The sequence below is a fragment of the Symphodus melops genome, assembly GCF_947650265.1.
Source record: "Symphodus melops genome assembly, chromosome: 15".
Lineage (NCBI taxonomy): Eukaryota > Metazoa > Chordata > Actinopteri > Labriformes > Labridae > Symphodus > Symphodus melops.
Window position 1 is genome coordinate 20,182,448 of NC_136705.1, and position 24,238 is coordinate 20,206,685.

A 24,238-nucleotide genomic window follows, 5' to 3' on the forward strand; every position below is an offset into this window, starting at 1 on the left:
TCTGTGGGTAAACGTGTTATTTACTGCCTAACATGTCATCGTTGGAGATAAACATCAGGTTAAAAAAAGTGCAATATTTGGAAAAACGTGGGTGGACATACACAATTTTATTTGATCATTTCTACTTAGAGTCAAAAAGTTATGCAATGAGATTTTGATGCCTGTATTAATGTATAACCAATAAGTCATTTAAAGAAAGATAACTGTACATTATCATATTCAATGAAAATACATGCAATTAACAGAACATTCATTGAATGAAAAAAAAGTCAACATATCTAAAATTATTTACAGAAAGAAGTTATATACACTTTACACCTGTACAAATACTAATTGTAGTCACATAAACATGTTTAATATGTTTCTGACCGAGCATAGAACCAAATATTCTATCTCGTGTCTTTGGCCTTATACATACTAAAGAAATGACTGCTATACATTCATGACCGGAGTCAGTTGTAGCAGGGAGCTCTGTGGCCGAATGGTGCTGCTCTTTGCGTGCAGTTTCTCCAGGTTTTGTAGAAAGCCTCTCCTCTTGAGACCCTCCAGAATGACAGTGTTGCTGGAGGCCAGACTGACACGGGTCCTGTAAAGCAGAAAGAGGAGTACATGAGGTTGATTAAATCTGTAAGTATTCCATGTAGTTTGTAAAGGATGACGTTTTCATGAACACCATCTGTCCTCCGATAACGTAGGAGCAGAGCGAGTTCAGTGTCAGAAAAAGAGTCTTTTCTGCCTCTTTGATTACAATATGAGAGTTTAAGTGCTGCTCAGCAATTATACATAATTATAGAAATGACTCCCTTCTGTCCAAATACTGGATGCTGTAATTGGTCGCAAGGTGTTTGCTCAGCTTGCCTTTAAAGGAAAAAACTGAAATTGGGAGGAAGGCCAACCACGGGCAAATAACCTAGAGGTTAACTAACCAAAGTGTAGTGTTTATTTTGCCTGTCTCTTCTAGAATGCAGAAGGATCGAGTCTAGTGTAAGAGGTCAAACTAGAGCGAGCCTAAGGAGTGAAATCACCAGGTTAAAGAAAATGTGTATCTTTGATAACACACTAGGAGTGTCTCCTTTATTGGTTGTGATTTTTTTTTCCTTTTAACAAAAAAATGTTTTTCTTTAATAAGTCTATATAAGCTCTCTGACTTTCAGTAACTATCATGGCTTTGTAGATGTCCCTTCTCTCAAAGTGCCCTATAATGAAATGGAAACACAATACAAGGTATCTAATAACACTTAATGTGAACAGCTATAAAGGAGAGGCACTCACCGAGGGGAGTCGATACCACTGTCCCCTGTGATACTCTGGTTCTCTCCCATTTCCACCACTTCCCCAGTATCTGTCCCTCTGGCTCCACCGGGCATGCTCAGAACAGCTCTATGGGTCTGAGGACCTTCTGTCTGGTTGAACTTATCATTCTGCACTTCCTCCACATCAGCCATCCACTGAGCTGATTCCCCGTCGCCCTCGTCGGCTGACTTACGGACAGTTTCTGTGTCTGACTCTACCTCACTAGCTTGGCAGTAATCGAAGATGCTACTGTCTGCAACTTCAGATGGTTCGGGACAATCCAAATCAAGGCTGACCTCATGTCCTGTGTCCCCATGGGTCAATATTACCTGCCTGGGGATAGAACTACTTTGCGCCCCTGGTGACCTTGTCCTCTGATGATGATGGTGGACTCTCAAGCTGGTCTCTCCAGGTCTGATCGGGCTGAGTGAAGCTTCCCTCTTAGTTTCTTTAAAAGTGTTGTCTCTTGCATCCTTTATCAAGGCAACTTGTGGTTGGTGCAAGTCAGAATTGTAATAGTGACTGTTGTTTCCCTGATACTTCAAATCCGATTCATGACTATGGTAAAACAACTGGTGGTCACAAAAGTCCCCTAATCTTGTTTGGTACACATTCCCATCAATTATCTCCTCCTCATTCAGACACAAGGAGCTGCAGGCGTCTTCATCCTCCCCCTCCTCTGCTCTCTGATAGAGTCTGAAGTCGTCTTCTATGAAGCCGTTACTGTCCGTTACAGAATGAGTTCTATCAGCTATCAGTTCCATCCTTTCTCCTTTGCTCACAGTCCTTTCCAGTTTGTCACATACTTGAACCTCATTTCTTTGAGGGTTTGAGAGTCTGAGGGAATGTTTACGCTGTAAAGAAGGCTGTGGCCAGGGCGGACTTGGGTCGTATGAGTGATTGATGACTTGCTCATGGGGATTGGCAGGGCGGTTGACATTAGTATTGGAGTACTGTTGGATATTGGAAAGACAATCATCTATGGTTTTGTCTTGGTTTGGTACTGCGATGGACTCAACCTCCGGAAAAAAAATGTCTTTCTCCCAGCTCTCCTTCCCTTCCCTCTGATGTCGAACCTTGTCGTCTATCCGGAGCGTACTGCTTTGTGGATAGGCTGAGCTGTAGTCCAGTGGCAGTTCTCTGCTTATCTTCATGCCTGCTTGGCTCAGATGATCAACTGTAAGGTCCCTCTCATGGACAGAGTTATATCTGTCCTCAGATGTATGGGACTTTCCTGTATTCTCACCTTCTGCTGGGATCACTTTGGCTCGATGCGGATCCCACGATTTGGAGCGGTGACTGGTTCGTTCCTTCCTACCTGGCCCTGAAGACTTTCCCTCTTTCATTTCTCGTCTTCTGTTCTCTTTGTTGATGTTGGAAGGTGTAGTGGGGTCAGCTTCTTTTATTGCATTTGTCTGAAAAGGGTTGTCGATACGTCTCTTGTACAGAGATTTTTCCTCAACAGCTCCACCTTCTTCCACTTGATCTGGTTCGTCAGCAGGGATTTCCACTCTGAGTCGAGATGGTATCAAATCCTCCCCTTCCGGATAATCATCTACACATATAGGGGCCTTACTCTTAATCCTCTCCTTCTCCCTTTCCCGCTGCTTCTCTTTGGAGGAATGGGCCCTCCTCCTTCGAGAGGCCTTCTGAGCAGATCTTCTCCCTGCTCCTGCCTTAGACGAGTGATGATGCCTTGGTTTGGAAAAGGTTAGGATCTCAGTAGACATTCCCTTGTCAACTCCCTTATCGTCCTTTTCCAGGGCCCTGTCTATCACTCTGTCTATCACTCTCTCTTTCCTCTCCTCCAGCTTCTTCATTAAGACCGTGTGGCGTGTCAGGTTGTCCACAGTCAGTTCAGGGTTGATCCGTTTGATGATGGCATGTTCCAGATCACGGGGTAAGTTGTTGAGGTCGTCTTCGTCCCGCACTGGCCACTCTTCTGGAGGAAACTGGCCTGAAAATGATGCATACTCCTTCTTTGGCTTCTCTTTTTTACCTCCATTCCTACGAAACAAACTAAGGCCAAACTTCCTACCTGGTTTGTTGTCCTTTTCTTTGCGGCCAGTGGCATTAGTAGTGGCTGTAGTTTTGCTGATCTCACTTGCCTGACAATCTGCAGCTGTAGAGGTGGACTGATGTTGCACTGTGGGTTTGTGATCTAAAGGCCTTGGCCACTTTAAGCTCTTGCCAGTGCATTCACTAACGGAAATGGAGACAGAATGCTGGTCTGGGACAGTAGAGGGTGGGATGGTAGCTGTTAAAGTGGTGGAGGTAATATTAGAGGATGTTTGGAGAGGACTGAAGCAGCTGCAAGACTTGCAGTGTGCCACTGGTGGCGTTTGAGTGCTTTCCCCACAAGCGTCATTACTCAATAGGTAAGTAATGGGAGGAGGTGAGGGGGGGTCTTCTGCTGAACCAGTCCACCAGCTTTTCTCTCTGACCATGTTGTTGGTAATGAAATAGGTCTGAGGTGTGACGATGAAGTATCCCTCACCTGTATGGTAGATTTTGCGCTCCTTTATGAGTGTGCCAAGAGCATTGTAGAGGATGTCCTGAGTGGGAATGGTTATCCCTAAGACATAAAAAGAGCACATGTTCTACTATTTAGAAAGAGGACAATGAGTATCTGTTTATGACGAAGTAAGATAAAAGGGTTGAGGACAGTAATACATGAAGCTACAGAGGTCAGAACTGAAGCTTAGCCACGCAAAAAAGACAGGAAAACACATCCCTGTACAGAGACTATGTTCCTCAAAGTGTGCGGCCGAAATAGTATGCCAAAATGTAGCCCATTAATGCAATTTAACATAGTTTCAAAAAAACATGAAGCCAGTGTGCTGCACAGAGAGTTTGTAGCTATTGCTGATTTCAAACTCTTGATCCTTCAATAACACAATAATATTCAACAACATTAAGCCACACAAGATTGTGATTATACATTAAAATACATATATACCACAATATGAAAATACAAATATTGTGTAAAGTCATGTAATTTAGAAATTTAAGATTAAACAGAAATGGGTACAGCTCTGCTTCGCTTTGAGCCAGCGTTTCACTTTTGTTGTAAAATGATTTTAAGAATATCTACACAGGCACACAAGGTCTTAAACTTTGATTACATACATATTGAATAGACAACATATCCAGAGGCAATGTATTATAGATTACCTGGATGGGCTTTGCTCATGTAATTAATAAGTGCTTCCTGGTTGACGATGATTTGAGATGAGTTCATATCTGAGATGACGGAGCACAACACCTCAGACAAGGGAATGAACTGGGACTGTGGGACAGCAGACATCTGCACTGGTGACAGATCACCTGAAACACACAGACACACACAAACAGATTACTGGTTGAAAACAGGTGGGCCTGCTGCAGCGCATACAAACACACCTGGGTTAGAGAGGTCTCTCTCTGGCTTTTGCTGCCAGAGAAAACAACCTCAAGTACTGAAGTTGACATTCCTCTCCAGACCACTTTCTAAATCATGGCAGAGGTGGTCTATTTATGCGAGTTATATGAACCATGCCTGGCTGCCTTTGAAAATTCCATCTGTATTGGGATAGACCGCAGAATTCCATTACTCCCACAGAAATGACCACAGGTCCGCCTGCTGGGCAGATCAGATGTCCTGCCCCACGTATCACACGGCCCCGAATGTCTAGGAGGTGCCCTAAGACAAACATGTTACTGAAAGTGAGAGAGACCCAGAAAAAAGACAGAGAGAGTTTGGAAAAAATAGCCTTAATTGATGTTAATAAACACACAAACAAACCGAGAGACCCTATTAGACACAAACCACAAGGCTATAAAGCTTTAAAGCTTACCAGACATTTCAGAATCAAAAACCACCAATAGAGTTTCACATTTGGAGAAATGGAATTAAAGAAACATGCAGCGGTTACGTTGAGGCGAACAGAGTTTTCCAGAATAGTGAATGAAAACAAGGACAGGAGTGATCATAAAAAAGCACCATGAATAGGACAGGCAATCAAGACATGACACAGTTGTATTTCATTATTTGGTATCAATCTGATCAGGGTCTTTGTGGGCAGTGAAGGTTGTGCTTGTCTGCAAAACAGGAAAATGTATTTAGGCATAATAATGCTTGTCCCTCCTCCCTGGTATAATAAACAGGGTTGAGTTCAAACGTCTATGTATGTTTTGGCATTATAAATGGTTTGGGTAAGGCATAGCTTTGTTGTGGTTTTGGTTGCAGTAAGAACGTGGATCGCGGTTTTGTTTCTCTGCATTACAGTAGAGGGATCGCCAAGAAATCATGACAAACCCCTCAGCAATAAAGTAAAATGACAACAGAGAAATGTTTGCCTCTGCAGCTTTTATAAAAGGTTACTTATTGTACAAATTACATTATGATCAAAAACATGAACATTAGGGTCCATATATCTGCTTTTTTTTCCCTCAACAAAATACTCATAAAGAGCCCCAAAATCCTTTTTACTAAAGAAAACTGAGCTTCGAAAAGGCCCCAAAACAAACTAGATCTTAGTGCTGGTGAATGATTAGCACCAGTTAACTTAACACAAACTGCCTTTATATGAAGAAAGCCTTCAAGAGCCTGAACATGTCCTTAGTCACAGGACTGGAAAATTAGTTTTAGTTAATCAGCTACACCTGATTTATGTAGAAGAACAGGTAACAGATACAACTCTGATCCAACACAATAAGACCTATCTGCATTTTTATTAATCTCACACAATCTTAGGGCTTTTGTGCAAGCCTTTTGGACTGAGATATTTTTCTATTTTTTGACAACACTTGTGTAAATGAGAAAAATTCAGACTTTGCAACACAACGTCTGTGTGTGACTGTGAGTGATTCCCCCTTCAGTCTCAGGATATTCAATGAAAACACTGCCCAGCTCTCACTTGGTGTAAACTAAACATTTACAACTCTCACACTTCAGCCACTTATGTCTGAGGAAGGTAAAATAAACAACAAATCAAATATATGCTGTGGTAAAGCATGACAGAAAACACACACACACAATCAATCAGGGCATGCCCACTAATAATTTTAGTTTGACAAGAAATGTGTGAACAGACTCTTTTTTTTGCTGCTCAACATTAATACGACCAATGAAGACCCACAGACAGTTTGTTCGGATAGGACTGACATAAAGCAGCCAATGTGAGTGTAAAACCATTATAATAGGGGTCAACATCATCAGAGGAGGGATTAAAAAGGTTCAGTCTAGTTGAAATAAACTAAAAGGATTTAAGCAGATGCATGTTTAGCTGAGCGGAATAAAGACTTTAATTCTATGTGTTCGTATTTTTTACCAGTATAATTGATGCTTGTAGGTGTCAAACAGTTGGTTGACCAAAGCTGTTTTCAAACACACGGTGGGAGTGTAAAGCTAAACCCATTTTCAGAAAAAACCATGAACATTTCCAAAAAACATTTGAGGTGAGCTGCACGTGTGAACACAATCATTTACGTTTTTCACAACTTTACCCAGATTTTTTCTCGATGGTCCCTACTAATGAATTCAGTCTGAGCCAACCCTGCAGAAAATATTCACAGATGATCAGTGCAAGCTGTTGGAGGGATGATGATGTTTATATCAAATGACCACTGTGATGTTTGTGCTTGTGTGAAGTTTTTTCAGTCTATTGCTACTAGCCTGTATGTTTAAATTCATTATTGATATTGAGAATATATGTAGTTACACAAAGCGTCTGAAGTGTCCGTCAGATGCTGTACCTTCATCCACCATCCTTTAATTCCTTGCTCTTTTTTATGTCATGTCTTGGCTCCTTTGACCCCCACCTCCCCTCTTATAGGGAAAACTTCATACTCTGAAGGACGTGTAAAGAAAAAACTCAGGAAGATTCACAGGCAGGCTGTCCAAACATTTTCTAGAAACTTTCAGGAGTGCAAGTTTGGAAAAAAACAGCTACACCTATTTGATGCCTTCCTGCCCTCAATCAGAGAGAATTTGCATATTTATTGTAATTTTTTCACAGGTGAAACCATCTTAATGGTAATAAAAAAAACGTAAGTTTTCACCAAAACATTTACAAAAAACATTTTGTATTTGCCCAATAAAAAACAATCTGCAGTGATGGATTGGGCAGAAGACAATTCCAGATGTGTTTGTTCACCACCTTATTTGCCTCTATGAAGGTTTATTCTCTGATGGGCCCACTGCCCAACAGAAATGTAGTTTTGCTTATGTAAATTATGTAATCTGATGTGTCCTTCAGAAGACAAATGGAGAACTTTAACCAGAAAATATTTCATCCTCATATATCGAGTAAAGTAGGTTAAAAAACACACAATTATCAGCACAGTGAGCTCACTTAAGGCTTGTAATTCTCACAGAGAGGGGTCTTTCTCTCTAAAACTGATCCCATGACACATGGTGGGATTGTAAAGAAAACCCATCTGCTTCGCCTCAACTCAGACAGAAGACGTTAATCTGACTAAACCTCAGAGCGGATACCTCAATACAAGTCTCCCTGGGCAGTGAATTAGTGCTGCTGACTTAACTCCTCATTGTTGTCAACTTCCTATAGGAATGTCCGGCTGGTCGTCTAAATACTTAACCACTTAATACTTCTGTAAACAGGGAAAAGGCAAGCAAAGAATATAAAGGGGTCAGAGAATGGAAAGCACAAAATGTACGACTTCATCAATGAACTTATTAGGGGGAAAAGTACCTTTTTTAAATTGAACCCGGGAAAGAGAGAGAGAGAGAGAGACAGCTCAAGTGTTATCAATGTCCTGTTTGAAAGCAGGATTTCCTGTTGGACACCTGCTAGCAGGAGTTATACTCTAAAGGAAGTTTAAAAACAGAAATGCACAACCAAAAAACAGTCTTACAGTCTCAGAGCAATACTGAGTAAAACTTCCAACAGAGACAAAAAAATAGCTAGAGAAGTTTATCTGTGGGAAAAAAGATTAAATGAAAGAGCATTGGTGTTTATTGAGTCTAACATAGGCAGGCGTGACAGTCAGGGGAGTTCACTGTTGTAACCGTCTACTCTTGAGGGGAAAACAGACCTCTGTGTTCATGTAATATAAGACCAGGCCACAGACTTTACTCTCATTGTCATACACTGAATGAATACCGTGCTGGGTGCCATGGCAGCCAAACCCTGTGCAACTAGGAAGAGGGAGGAAAACGAACAGGGAACGAGGCTTGTTGAAGAGAAATGAGGTGGTTCAAAATAAAGAGATTGGCCATTTTCTGACAGGAAAGACAAAATGTCTTTTATAGGCTCTAGAGGGGATTTTTATAGGCAAAGAAAATATCCCGTATGAAGTCACAATGATCTCTTTCCTATGGATAGTCTGTTAAATGATTTGTAGAACTGATATCACCTGGGATTGCCTCTGCTTGGGCTTTCAGAGGACATATACATTTATATGAAAAAGAATGACTTATCAACTGGGTGCTCACGTTTGGAGTTTAAAATGAGGAAGTTTATGAGGCCAGTCGAGTCTTAATCTATCAGTGTGTGTTATGTTACTATTACATATTGCTCTTAGAGCTTATTTTGTCTTCACTTGTTGGCGAATGGGTTCGGATATTGGTCTTTTTTTTGGAAATGTATGAACCAATGTTTTTGGAGTTAGATTCATACCAGGAGTTAAAAGCTGTTACATAAGCCAACTCTACACAGATTGCTCCTGGTTTGCCTCAAACATGATCGAAGTGCAATATTCATAACTGAAGTTAGACAGAAACATTGAGAGGAGTGTACAAAATAAACATTTTGGATTAGGTTAAGGTCTAGATTTGGATTTTGTTAATGCAAGACACCATGGCCTCAAAACTAACCACTTGTAAGTACTTCTACTGTGAAGTGTAAGGTGAACCATTCCCAGTTTGGCATAAAAGAGAAAATTGAAATTTAATTTTTATTACCTTTGAAGTAAATTGAAAAACCATACTTTCTGCTCTACACAGAACTAAAAACATGCATTTGATCTCAAGTCATTAACTGAAAATTTAAGAAAAAAAAAATCAGCCTGGAGCTTAAAAAAGAAAAATCCCGAAAGCTGAGTGCTCAGATTGTTGAGACGACAGACACAGACCTTCCCTCTCTATTCCCACTGAGATCTTTTTGGCAGCAGACGCTGATCAATGCCACATGTATTCACATGGCTGTGTCGTTAGCTGCTCTCAGTGCCACATGAGTCCAATTTCACAAGTGATTGCATTACCTCCAGTCTCTTGAAAAAAGTCTTGCTTACATACTATACAGTATATATACTGTAGAACTTCCATCAACTGCAGATTGAAAGTAAAGTTTTTATTCTGAATGTCATACGATGTTGTAATTATCTCACTCAACCAAAAAGGAAAAATCCTTTCAATGATTAGTTCTGCAATCTGACATTCAAGCTATTTAAAATAACAAACATTTGAGACATGCGGCAATGCAAAGCCCAGAATTATTTCCTGATCTTTCAATCAGCTGTCAGAAGAACCATAATTTCACTGAAGCATTTTCAAACAAACAGCGGAATCAAATACCTGCAAATTTAATGATAATCTCATCACGGTCAGCTCTACTTCTGTTTCCTGCTAAAATCACACTCGAAATTATATGTGGTTAATGTTCAAGCATGTATAAATAAACGACTTCCATTTTCTTAAATTGTATGTTTGCATGTTGATGGTAGCATGTCAGTTAAACACAGCTTGTTGTAAACCAACCAGGAGAGAAATTGGAGCGATCCTTCTGCTCACAATTGGTGGATTGTTCTTTAATATGTAAACATCATATATCTACAAGTTTTTACAGGATTTCCGTAAAATCAATGTCAACACTGGAGAGACGAAAAGGTTGCACAACATGTGACTGAATCTAGTCCATGGCCGTTCACTTTCTGTCTATCGTAGGTAAAATCTAACTGAAACATCATGCTTGTTGTCTCAATCCCCCCATCCGGGGCCCCTCTGAAACACAAAGACACACACCATCTTATCACATCCTGGTATCGTCTAATCTTATAGGCTCCAGTAAGCAAACAGGCTAATATTCTCTCTCCCTGGTTAAGGACACACTGTGTGGCATTCAACATAAACTTGAGTACTGCCCAAATTGAAACCCCCCCCCCTCCTCCTGTCTACCATCTACTGAGACCCTGTGACGAACATGCTTAGCAGATCTAAAGGCTGACTGTAAAAGATCTGAGTGAAATCTCTGTGGAGACAATGTCAAACATTCATACAGTTAGATTTAGTGTAATGGGAGGAGATGCTGACTGGAACTTATGTCACAAACCCCTCAGAGTCCCACAACCACGTCCCTTTGTTATTGGATCTAACAGGCATGAAAGACCCCGCCTTTCCCTTCTTGTGTTTGTGTGTGTGCCCATCAGCCTTTATAAAAGAGCTTTACAAGTTTTTCACCCCCATACAACACACAGACGTGCAGAGGTGGGCGTTGCAGTTATATGGCCCAATAAACTGTGAAAAGATCCCTTCAGAGCGCAATCACAGGCCGAGTGTCCCAACAACCAAACCTCGCCCAGTCTAACAACAACAACACGCCGCTTTCCTGTTCCTAAACTCACAACAAGACAAACTCTAGCTATAGACATTCAGCTTTGTGTTTAAATTTAATACATACATATTAAAAAACAGGACCAATCTATGCAAAGTTTGAACGTGTCTCCAACATGTATCAAAGCTGTTAAAAACGTCAATAAGCAATAAAATGGGGAAACTCGTCTCGAGCCACCAATTAGTTTACAGCTTGTTGATTGGTTCACAACAATAAAACTGCACAAATCTGAAGGTATTAGGTAAATATTTAATCAGACCCATTAACAGTTCAGTGTCTCAAAGTGCTTGGGTTTAAATATTAAGCACAGTTGGAGGAATTCTGGACTGTGCCCTCTTTGCAATTCTGACTCGGATAAACTATAAAAAAAATGTGCATCAAGTCATAAATTTAGACTTTTTGAATGCTACATCTAACCATGAACAATAAGGCATTAAGTGAAAACAACCAAAGAGGATTCAGCTAAAAACTTTGAGCAATGAAACACAGAGACTCTTGTGTTGACTCTTATCACCATAGAAACCTTTACTGTGGTAACAACCTGCCACATGCAATACAAAGCTAAAGCTAAAGAAAAAACAGCAGTAGACGAGTAATATGGGTATCTGTGATCCAGCTATAGCCTTGGGACTCATTTGGCCATAACCAACCCTTTGACATTTAACATATGTTGGCAAGAAAGTATAAATAGGCTGTGACTAAGAGCCTCAAAAACGCTTTAAGGGAGCGAAAAACTTCTTTGCAGTAACCACAGATATTGGCCACAAATCCCTGCAGCTGCTATGTCATTAAATTGTGTTTTTTTACCATGTGATTCACAGGAAAAACAATCTGAATTGTGGTCAACCTCATACAGCCACAAACAAAAGACCTGGTACTGAAGCAATGTGCAAAAACCCTGTTATCATGAAATAGGAAATATGCCCGGCCAGGTAGAAAGCCCTTTACTTTAAAGCCCAAAGTGTCACTTGATACCAACACATTGTAGTGCAAACACAACACTTTATTTTCTCATCTCTTTACCTCATACCTCTTCAGAATTAACAGGGCAAACCCCAACATTACCGTCTCTCATCTGCTTTCTTGAACCTGAACATTACCCACAGCCTGCCAGACGCCTGGTTGGTCCCAATCATTAAAAAATACTTTTCCTTTGTTAACTTGCACATATGTTTCCTCACTTCTGTAAGAATCCCTTTTATGTATACAAGGTATTTTAAACCTTTCGCATCATCTTAATTATTGTCTTAATGTTTGTTTAGAGAGACAACAATAGGTTTTATAGGAAAACATTTTTATTAAAGTATATGTATAAAACATGAGGTGTTCCACAAGGTTTAATGCTTGGCACAGTCATGTTCACAGTAAGTTTAAACATCAATAAACTTCTTTTGTTTTCACTGTTTAAGAGACGATAGAACTTAAAAGTGCTTTTACATGTTAATCTTGCACATCATGCGAAGCTCATAAGCTTGAGCTTCTAGTTTCCACAGTTTTGTTATATTTCAAAGATTTAGATATTTTCACCTTCCTATAGCTTTTCCCCACTGACACCTCATAACCAAAACATATGCTCACAATCTTAGTGGGTTTCTTGCAGATCCACACCGCCTAATCAAGCGTGATGGCAGTCACTGCTGGCAGATGAAACCCATTTCCTCTTGTTAAACAGCTCAAGCTACAGTGGATTCCTGCAGTTGTTTTCCTAGTATTTAGAAGAGAGCTTCTGTCCAGTGTCAGCCATAAGATCAATTACATTTTAATGCACCCTAACTGGTCAGCACAAAGCTCAGTGTTGGTCCTTGAAAGCATCTTTCACTTTTAAACTACAACAATAACACAGCAGTCTGCTATTGCAGAATCAATGTTGGCATACCGTTGCATTTATCACTGCTAAATGAAGCAAAGAAAACATCCTGCCAGGAAAGGGAAGAGTAATAGTAATACCAAATTTAATGTAATATAACTTCTCTTTGTGTCAACCCATTCATCTGTCCAAAGAGTGAATGAATATAAGTCCCACGAGGGAAACCCAAGCAGCTGCTGACAGGGTGTATAAGCTGATGGATATAGAGGAAACTCCTCAACTGTTATTGTTGGCAACGCTCCACTCCAACGCTACGGGTGAGCCCAATATTTGGGTCGATAAAAAAGCCAACATGCCTGATGTGCACCAGGGGTGAGCTTCCTGCTCAATGGAAAAGGATGTGGCAAACAAATGATGTGCCGAGTGGCATGCACACATACAGACACTGTGGAGGGATGTCTGAAAACAGAGGTCAAGGTTTCTCATTTCTCAACCATATAGGCCTATTAAAACATTTTTACAAGTGGATATAGTAATACATTCTAAATTCAAGGACACACCCTTGGCACTGGTCTGTAACAGATAAAAAGGAGCATTGCTTGTTTAATGAAACTGCAGATTTGATTGACTTAACAACAATGCACTTTGAAAAGCAATTTCAAACTTCAAGTAAGGTGATTTTCTTCAACTATATAAAGTCAAATCCTTTCATGTTACAATTCAATTAATCTTCAGTCAACTGTTTATTTAGCATGAATACATTAATATGCTTTGATCAAACACATCTATCAAAAGAACACCCACACTGTTTAGTCCCAGCACATAGATTTTTTTATTTGGTGTTTGGTCCTCCTCTGTTTTTACAAGAACAAGATCGCACTAACCGCTGTCAAAATCCAGACTCTTCATCATTTTCAGTCTGGAAAACTACAGAGTATATTTTGTTTGACAGCTTAATGTTTTTATACTGATGTTGTTAAATTAGTGCCAAGGGAGCTGGAGAGTGATCTTTAAACAATATTGTATGAGATCAGTTACCCATGAGCGAAGAGAGGGGCCCAGCTGATCCCAAACAACTGTGCGCCTGAAGGGTTTGTTCATTTATCTGTTTAGCCAGAAATAAAATACAAAACGCATTAGAAGAAAATTTAAATGGTTAGCCAATAATGCGTTGAGATGGGGTTTTTTTTAGCTTAAAGTTGTAATCTAATAGAGAAGTCTAAACTACTGAATACAATGTTTAAATAACCGTATAAAACAATGAACGTGAAGAATAAAGATCAGCTAAATTAATGTTAAACAGTAGATAAAGCTGTAAGCTAAATTAAATCTCATAACTAAGAAAAGTAACAAATTATGTATGAACAGAAATGTGTAAACGCTTTACATAATCTGAGCACAAGTGAATAAAATAATGCAATGGTAAACTTTAAGTTATATAAAGGGAATCATTTAAATAATGGATTTGGTAATTGAGACAGTTTTAATCTAATTAGACTCATGTAGTCATTGTAAAAACATCTACGTTTTGCCATTCCGATAATTCAGTAGTAAAAGACAACAACCACTTCAATATATTAAATACTGTCCAATAACACAGATTTTACATTATAGGGAATATAATTTATGTGGAAGATGATTAGAATAATTTTGGTAATCTCTATCTATACTTCAAACAGAAGTTAAACATCTGTTTGTGAAAAACACCTGGATACTGTATTATAGCATGTTTTTTCTGTGTGTTTGCTAACAAGCACTCTAAAGCTGTGTGACCTCAACGTAGCTTGTTAGGAAGAAAGGTTGTAACCTTTGACCTGTGCTGCTTAGTTAGGACAGGGTGGGCCATTTAAACCTGGTAGGGCCCTGCAAGGGGGTGTCATGGTTAATAAGCCAACATCTGGAAGAGTTATGACCATTAGAGAAGCGCTTTGAGACTTTGACAAAACACCCTCATGAAAGCAGACACCCCAGTGTGAAACTGGGACACTTTCAAGTGAGAAGTCAGGAGTAGAAATGAGGCTCTCTGAGCCAGCAAAGTCAGGAAATGATCTCAAGAGTAAATGAAGCATTTCAGGAATGCCTCACATAGATGGTATGGCGAGTTAAATGAAACATACCGTTGAAAAAGAAAATATGGCTTAAATAGTACAGCACAGCACAGCTAGCTCTAGCTCTCCAGACCTGCAATGTCCTTCAATGGTCGAAAAGTTTTTTTCAAGGGGAAAGTAAGAAGTCTGTCCAGAGGACTCATTTATGTCCATGTCCAAGAGGATAGTTTACAGAGGTTGATTGTATGGAGGAAACAGAACGCCTCATTACACCACTGGCTAACTCCATATAAATGTTTCAGCTCTTAGATCCATGCTCATCTTGCTGCAGGGACTAAATAATTCAGGACCTGCTAACAGTTGTTATGAAGCCTCTGGTTTCAACAGGACAGCCTGGTTAGCTTCGATACTGTCAGTAAGAATTTAGACTTTCAAACTAGGCTATTTAGAAATGCTTTTAACTGCCTTTAAAGCTAGATGACAACTGTGGAACTAAAGCCAACAAAATACTGACTTAGATTGGCTTTTTCTAAGGGGAAACCAGCCTGGCACCTGCAAGATTTTACAAAATACCATATCTGGAACTCCATTATGAAAACGTGCAACTCAAATTTCAAATGTTTTTCAAACAATCCAATGTATATAATGAAAACATGCAGTTTGGACTTCAGATGGTACATAACCTGAAATAACAAAGAGATGGGGAAAGAACAAACATGTCCTTTTTGACACCATTTTTTCCAAGCACACTTTCAAGACTAACTGAAAACAGCTCTGTGACCCACCAGTTGAGAACCCCTGCTCTAAACAATATCTGTGTCTGATTATCAGGACTATTCAGGGTACAGTATGAATGCAGTCATGCTGAATATTTCCGTTTTCAACAAAAATGTCCTTTCTACTTGTACTTTTCATGAATTAGACTATTTTGCAGTTGAACTTCGGTGTAGCTTCAAAAACAACAATAATAGAAAAGGGGGGGGGGTGACGAGATAATTTCAGAGATTGAGAAACACCCTGCAGACATTCACGAGTTGAAGTGGAAAGGTCAACCTCGGTACCAGCAGGGCCCATTCCCACAAGGATAACAACACCTTCTGTTCATGCTAACTCCTCACCCTGTCTGTCAAATTCTGCCTAATCTCACCACCATCTCAATCCTCTATTAATCCTCCTCATCTCCCAAACACCTCCTTTTTCTATTCTGCCTATAGAGGAATCTCAGAGGGGACTGACAGGAAAGTCTGTCTTCCCTCAGGCACTGATAATCAGTCAAACTCAAACAGGAACAAGCACAAAACCTAAGTTTACAATCTTTATCTCCAATTTACAGCACTAATTTAAACCACATCTGGGAACTTTAAGCTGATCTTTTAAACCTGTTTCTTAACCTTCCATCAAACTCTTGCTAGTAAAGTCACATCTCAACCTTGGTCTGACCTGGAGAAAGGAAATAGGGCTGTTCGAAATTCACTGTAGCCCATAACTCATAACATTTCTGTATTCTAGCTGACATATTTATATCAGGACAATGTCAAGGCCTCCGAGTCCGTGCCGGATATCAATCCAGGGGTCTGACTTCCACACTCCCTCGCTGGCTATGAAACTGGAGGGACATTAATCCTGGGTAACAGAAAAGCGGCGGTGGTCGGCAGGCAGTCACTCAGTGATTCACTGCTGACCGATTCTCAGTGAGAAGGCAGTAAAGCAGTTTCTGACAGCCTACCAACGCTGATTTCCATACAAATTGCTGGGATGTGAGGTGGAAGGTTTGTGAAGGAGGTGACAAGTCCACACACAAATGTGTTTGCTTACAAGTTTCTGGTGTGAAGCTCAAACACAATGACTGATCCTCTCCTGCCACGCATTCAACTGCAGAGGTTAAAAGTAGTGAAAAACACACTTTGCTAAGAAGTGTTAGAAGAAAAAGATGATTCCTAGGTGTGTATTCAGGGTCAGAGCCCAGCTGTCTTACCTCCAACTGCAGCAATGATCTATGCAGGGGTGACAATACATACTGTATGTGTACTCACACACAAGAATAAATAGCATTTATTTATCATGTATATCTCCTCTAGTCATTTCTACTTTACCCATTACATTGAATTAACAGAATGATGAAATGTAAATCTTTAGAGCTCAATTCTTAAAGGACGCAAAAGAGGATGTAAATATTAATCCATGTTGTGTGGCCAAACAGTTTTCAATGTTGACTGAGGCCCCTGCTGTCCAACCCCTGGAACCCCTGTGTATTTACACATATCACACACAACAGATGAAACATTAATATATCAAAAGGAAATTCACAAAAAAAAGAGAAAATTGCATAAAATCACTTTTTCTGTGTTTTGAATTCAAGACAGAATGATCAAAGACTAAAAATCTCCCAAACTTCAGTTCAGTTATGTCTGCACAGAAACAAAGAGTGAACATTTTCCTCGGATAATTTGAACTTTTATAAACATTATAGGTTCTATTTTTGACTTAAAAATGACACTCTGTTGTGTTCTATCGATGGCACAAAGATTTCCTTCACAATCAATACTTTGCTTTTATCTTATTTCACACTTTCACTTCAGAGCCTGTTTTTACCTTTACTCCAGTAAAGAAGTCAAATCAGTATTTCTTCTTTAAGCATTTTTTACAAATGTATCTGTTCTTCTTCTTAAATACTGTTAAAGTGGGACCTTGCCACTTCTATCCAACTGTTTCTTCATGTTTGTGTTCAACTTCACGTAGATGCAGTGGATAGTAATAAGTTCAACTCCACCTCTGGCTAGCGTTGATGTGTTTGCTTAGTTGAATCTCCAGGTCAGAAACTGTCTCACAGCAGGTTGGCATGTTAGCGTCGACCTCCTTCCCCCAGCTCTCTGACGCTCCTCGCCCTCCCACATCTCCCCTTGTGTGGTCTCTTCTTCCCTTCCCTCACATCACATTCCTCCCTTCACTTGTCTGTGCACCGCTCAATCTGAGCGAGCTGACATGCCGATACAATGTCAACAGAGTGCAAGAAGTGCAATCCAGACTAAGTAACCCTCGAACAAAGAGAAACTAATTATTGGAAAGTCCGACTTTGAAACTGAGGCAGCTAGACCAAATGGCAATTCAGAGCCAATGTGTGTGTCGCTTGGTCACTGTTTCAACAACCAAAAGGAATATGCTACAGCTAAACTAATGTCCAAACATTAGGATAACAGCTTCTAACTCTTTTGCATCCTGCTGTAATGCAATTTCTATTTTTGGAGATGGTGACCATTACAATGTCAAATAATGCATCTTTCTCCAAAAATGGGTGAATAATCTGCCTCTCAATAATACTGTCACAAAGTATAAAACCTCTGGTTGTCATTTACTCCAGCAGTGGGCCTGTCATGCATTTACAGCCCATGAGATCATGCTATAGGAGGAGGAGACATAAAGGTTTCCATTCATTGTATCTTTAAGCATTTGCTTTCAAACACATCTGTGTTGGTGAAGAGCAATTAGAAGTAATTACATGGTGTGCAGACCTTTTTTTAACAAGCTTTGGTAAACATATCACAGCACTGACAATAAAGGGAGGCTGACTGGTTGTGAAATCCTATTACATGCACCAGACAATGATAGCGAGAGATACATGAATATCAGCAATACCAATTAAACTGATGCTGCAAGCAACATGCGGTGCTGAAATGTGTGAAATGTGTGTTTCACACACTTCACAATGTGTAAGCTGGCAACATTGCTATACTAAAGCATGGCAGCAATGTGTGGTCTTTATTTAATCAGAGATAGGTTGTTGTACAGAGCTGCAAGACTTACTCATGGCCACATACTGCTGAAATAACATTTACACACTCAGCGTATGTCTATGTTTTAAATAATGCCTCTCTTTACTCAAAGAGGTGTCTCTTCAAAACTTTAATCATTTAGCAACATTTAGGAAACAAGTGACTGATAGAAACATAAGAGTCCAAATCTGTTAAACCAAAAATACTCCACCTGTTGGGTAAAAGCAAAAGAGAAGTCTCAAAGGGTGAAAATCAAGGGAACTGATCATGGTTTATGACTTTCACACATTTGTGTCAGTGTGTAAAACAATGCAATTGTGACTCTACATCCCCTCCCCAAAATACAATATCTTGCGTGAGAGTGCAGCTCTCGGTATTTTATTTCCTGTGGCATCAGCAATGACAGGCTACTCTTGTTCATTTGAATTGCAGCCTTATTTTCTGCCTTACCTTTCGTACCTATCTGCACTTCAACAGGGCAGGAAAATTGTTTTACAAGACATGTTTTAATCATACTTATACTATATAATAATTTCGGACAGTTCATTGTCAAGACTGATGCTACATACCGACAGCTTTGATGATGAATCCTTTTGGTGACCTCAGAGCTCTGCGCATCCACGCTTCTCTCAGCACCTCCAGGTTGTTTGCGTTCCCGTGAATGAAAAGCACAAAATTTTCCATCCATCCCTGAAAGTATACTTCTGCTATGGCCTTGACGAGTCTCTTATTCCAGAAACTGCGCACGTTTTGTGCTTTAAAGTCCGCAAAAATCTCCTGACCGCTTGTAGTAGTATTGGCGATAAGTTTCCCTCCACCGTTGCGCAAACTCTCTTCGTCCGGACCAAGGACCACGGCGAGCGAGGCGGCAGCGAGCTGGACAACCCGCTGCTGGTGAGACATTTCTAACCCCTGTATGGTCTCTAAGAGAGATCTAACATACCAGGACTGAAACTGCACTTGTTAAAAGACACTTCTCCCCTCTGAAGATCCGAACAAACTATGTGTTCTCAAGCACATTCCTCCTGTGCGCTTCTGAGTCTCGTAACGTGTGAACAGGAGGCGAAGAGAACGTCCGACTGGTTTCTCTCGGCTTCCAGGGAAACCAGTGACGGTGGCAGAGAGGAGGGCTCATCAGACTGCTGCTTCTGGGTCACACAGGTAGACCTCCCACTGATTGTGCACCAGCGTGTGATTATTTGTGAGTTGCTTCTGTCCAGCAGAAACGTCGCTGCAGGTGTTGTTTCATTCACAGCATGTAAATAAAGCATATTTAGATTTGATTGTGTGGCTAATGTTTATCTTTGATTAGATTAAAAGAAATCAATTTGTATTTTTTTAACATTGAAATAAAAAAAGCTAAAATCTCGCACAAAACCTAATAAAAGGTCTTAATTAGGAGAGTAAGGAGAAATTGTAAAATACTTGCTGCATGCACTGAACCTGAAACACAAATGAACATTTAAAGGAAGCATGTGGACTAAGTAGTCACAGCAAGCAGCTTCTGTTTAATGACTAAATATGAATTTTTACCTAGTCTCCCCCCCCCCTTTTTGTAACTATTTATGAAAGAAAACCCACCAGGGAGAAGGCATGACAAAAAACCTTAACACCAGCCTTCAAACCGAATTATACTATACCAGCAAACGTACAGGCACGACAAGTCAGAGAATCAAATAAAAGTGCATAAATATCTCAAGAATAACCACACACAAAAAATCATCGGTCTAGACATATGTGAACGTGTGTGTGTGTGTTTGGGAGGATATGTTTCTTTTAAAGTCTAAAAAAAGTTATATGACCATTTATGAACATGGACGTAGTCTGAGAGAGGTCAACCATCAGGAGCTGACTTTGGAAGCCCATTGTTGAAGGTCACCATGTTGGAAATGGTGTCTCAAAGTAGTTCTTGGTCAACATCCTAGTAACACGCATCTACAACACAAAGACCTGTCAATTTAATCAGCCACACCCCTTATGTTGAAGAACTGTTATCCTTCACAAAAATCAAAACAAAAGAGTTGTTAAAAAAGGTGTGCTGAGAGATTTGCTATTGGTACCAAAGTTTTGTTGCAGCCAGACTGTAAACATATTTATTTCTGGCTGAGTTTGAGTGGGTTGGGGCTTTTGCAGCAAGCCTCAAATGGGCCCTCAACAAGTCTTTTGCTCCATTTCATGTATTGAACTTGATACAGCTGAGAAAGAATCATGCACACACTCATCTCCTCAAGCTGCCATGCCAAAAATGAATATTCACCAGAGGTTGTGGTTTTAATTTTATACATGGACCTAATGTGAGAAAATATGAAGTCCCCTGGAAATCAGAAACTTAAAATATTGGATTTCACAACAATAACTTAACAAGTGAATAGTCTTTTCCATAAAAGCGTAGGAGCCTCAGGGAGCACATTTGCCACTAAAATGAGAACCATTCCTCCCGGTGCCCTCAGAGGAGGGACCCCATTAGTCCCAGCTTTTACTGACATGTAACAGGCTGAAGTCTGAGGCACAGACACACACCTCATATATCACAGCTTCAGACTCAGTCCCGTGGCTTTAGTTTCAGGAGCACTCAGGCCCCTGAGAGGCCGGGGGCCAGACTGCCTCAGTGTGGTTTTAGAGGCCGTGCGGGAACAGGATATTGCGCTTCCTCTGTACATGAAAAGAATACATCACCTCAGTCACACAGGGTGAATTATGTGCAGTCCGTCCTAAAGAAGTGTGGGTAGAATTGGAGTTTGAGAGACAACTTGCAAAGAGCAGGGGTAGGATTAAAGATACATGACATTGAAAACGATACAAATCTGAGGGATTTTGTGGTTCATGATTTTTGAAACTTTTGAACATTGACGATATATTATCCATTTCTCTTGATCTGGACAAAAGATGTCAACCGGTCGAGGGACGATAGTGGCAATAATGACGATACCCCTTTGAAGCAATTGCTTACAGTGTAAAGGTGATGTTTGAATCTCAAAGCTGTGCTTCTTGAACCTTGAAAATGTGAAAACAAGTGATGTCGACTATAAAAAAAAAAGTTTCTTGTTTTTGCAGATTTCTTTGGCTACAAAAACGATGCTTTGTGATGACAATCTGTGACCACTCCTGGTACATAAATCATGTGTGGTACTACACACATGTAGAAACACACAATACATTTTTAGCGCTGTGGACTTTATGTTTGCAGAAATGCTCCCATTGTTTGATACAGTAAACTTCCACCAGATAAAAACATTGGCACACAGTTTGTTTTATCAGAGCGTAGACAATGGAAGTCGACCAACAGACCTGAACCACGTGTACAATGTAAGGGCTGTTTCTTCCAAATGTTTAGTCTGCCGGTTGGACTGATTATCAAGAAGCAAAGTTCACTGAGGTACCATAATTACGTGAATTCCTGCACTCGGGCCCCTTGATTTAAATTAGCATATCAGTATGTATCTCTCTCTTTCTTTTTTTTGTGCGTAGAGCATTTTAAAAGTTGTTTCAAGATTCTCTAAAGGGCCAACGACCTTGAAGTGATCACTGTGTATATTTTGAATATGATAATTTTAGTTAACCGCAATCCTGAATCTAAAGTTTGAGTCTGTACAAACTGAAACATCTGGTCCTGCTATAAGATCTTGGCTTATGGGAAACATTGTGACTAAAACAGCCCCAGAGGGTTTCCCCCTTTACCTCCATGCCAAGAATAAATTTGACCCAAGTGGTCCCCAAACCTCAGCTGGATTCCTGCACATGAGCCTGGAAGAGTACGGTAAAAGATCTACATCAATAAAACCTTCACTTGTGTAATGTGTCTCTCCTCTTCATAAGGGTTAGGGCGGTGGTGGGGAATTTAAATGTGAGTCGTAACATGGAGGGAACAGAAAGGGTCAGTCCTTCTACTCATGGTGGAGGTCGGAGGTCCTTAGAGGGTCAGGTGTAGACCATTTGTTCACTAACCTGTCAAAATGGAATTCCAAAAAGGATATCAGCATTAAGACAGGGGAGAACGAAACCAAACAGCTATGATTGATTGCTTGTATATTTAGCCGTAAATGCTATTTCTCATCAAGGCATATATATATTTGGTCCAAAGAGCTGGATCAACAATGTAGGAACTTTACTTATTGCTGCTGTCCTGCCTTGAATAACATTTCACGGTAACAGAGATCAAATATCTGGCAATACTACAGCAGCTAGTTAGCTTAACTGAGCAAAACGTTCAACTTATAAATATAAAACCAATTTCCACTTTAAAGTACAGAATGAAGACATGCATCAATACGTTATTTTTACTCTGTTATCCTGAGATAATGAGCCATTTCTGGTTGTGAGAGTTGGAAAAGCACCAAAAAAATAACATTTTTCTACACCAAGAATTTATTTGAACTTAAAGATAATTGTGGTTAGATGTTTAAACTTCTGCTGCTTTGTACTAAAACTCACTCAACCACAGCTCAAGCTTAGACCAGAGGAGCTTTTTTAGTTTTCCGAAAGAACGTTTTTACCCCCCAAAATATCACTTTACGGATCAGAGGCTGGACTTAAAATTAAAGTGAAGCTCAGCCAAGGAAGCTGGCATTAATATATTATCTTAGAACAAAATGTATTCTTTCCTCAATCCTGCTCGTTGAGAAGTTTTTTTATTCATCCATGTCTGAGTTTTCTTTTTTAATCTTTAAGCCTGAGTGAACATGCCCCGGTATCAGCCCTGGTACTCTGTTATTACAATTTCATAATTTCAGCACTCTGCCATCGCAGCCGAGATCAAAGGATGCCCTGGCTGCTTTTTGGTTTAGTCTCTGCTGTGTTTACAGACGAGTGCGCAGGAGCACAAATCAATGCACATCTCAAGTGAAACCTGCAGGAGCGTACCACTTTACAGAGCCGGTAGGCAGCCAGACAAAAATAATGATAGTGGCTCTACCATAAAACATGATTACTTCAGTCTGGATTATAATTGAGTCATGTTGTTTTAATAAGTCCAGGACAGAGAGAGAATCCAGAAAAGCACTTTGCTCTCAGAGGGGGAGGGGCTGCTTTGATACTCTGAGCTTTTTAGAAGACATTTTAACAAAGAGGAAAGAAAGATTTAAAGCTACTTTGAGTTCTGTGGGGTGTGTTAGGGTGGTGAGTGATGGTTTACACCCACATCCTTATGAACCACACAAACACTCTCTCTCACACACACACACACACACACACACACACACACGCACAAAGACCCTGTGGACATGCTGGAGATCACAGCCATGTGAGAGAAGTCTACAGCTGCACTTTGAGGTTGTGTGAGAGCACATGAGGGTCGGTTGGTTTTTCTCCTCTTTCTTCAAAACGCTCTTCGTTTGGTGCTCTGTCCTCGTACACAGGTGTCCCATCAAACACTGACCTACCTAAAGCCATAACACAGTGTTTTAGTAGACAAGTAGCTCTTTGTGCTCCCATGTGATAGATCTCACAGCCTTAAATAGTGACTGAACAGATGAAACTGTAGATGTAGGGTTGGTTAATGTTTCCGGAAGACACAGTGTTCTTATGCATTTATAAAAAGTAGTGCAAAAAGATTTCACTAATCTGCTAAAAGCCTTTTATGTGCTAATATGTTGCTACCAAGGGAAGAATTCATGGCAGCGATGTGCATTTTTTGTGCTCACTTCTTTTTGTCATGGCAGTATTAGACATTTTGCATATTTCCTCTGACAATGGCAGGAGAAGGGATCAATAAATAGTTTACATCGACTGATTGAGGATTATTATCATGCAAAAGATGTCACGTAAATC

The 24,238-nt window shown here is 40.1% G+C and overlaps 1 protein-coding gene across 1 annotated transcript; it reads right to left on the reverse strand.

Moving 5' to 3' along the window:
* Nucleotides 1-97: 97 nt before the first annotated feature.
* On the reverse strand, nt 98-19,592 carry stox1 (storkhead box 1). The gene is made up of 4 exons (XM_079362197.1): nt 19,042-19,592; nt 4,468-4,620; nt 1,273-3,868; nt 98-586 (listed from the first exon to the last, which is right to left on the reverse strand). The coding sequence occupies exons 1-4, from the start codon at nt 19,373-19,375 to the stop codon at nt 433-435; spliced, it is 3,237 nt and encodes a 1,078-aa protein (XP_079218323.1). The 5' UTR covers nt 19,376-19,592; the 3' UTR covers nt 98-432.
* Nucleotides 19,593-24,238: the final 4,646 nt, after the last annotated feature.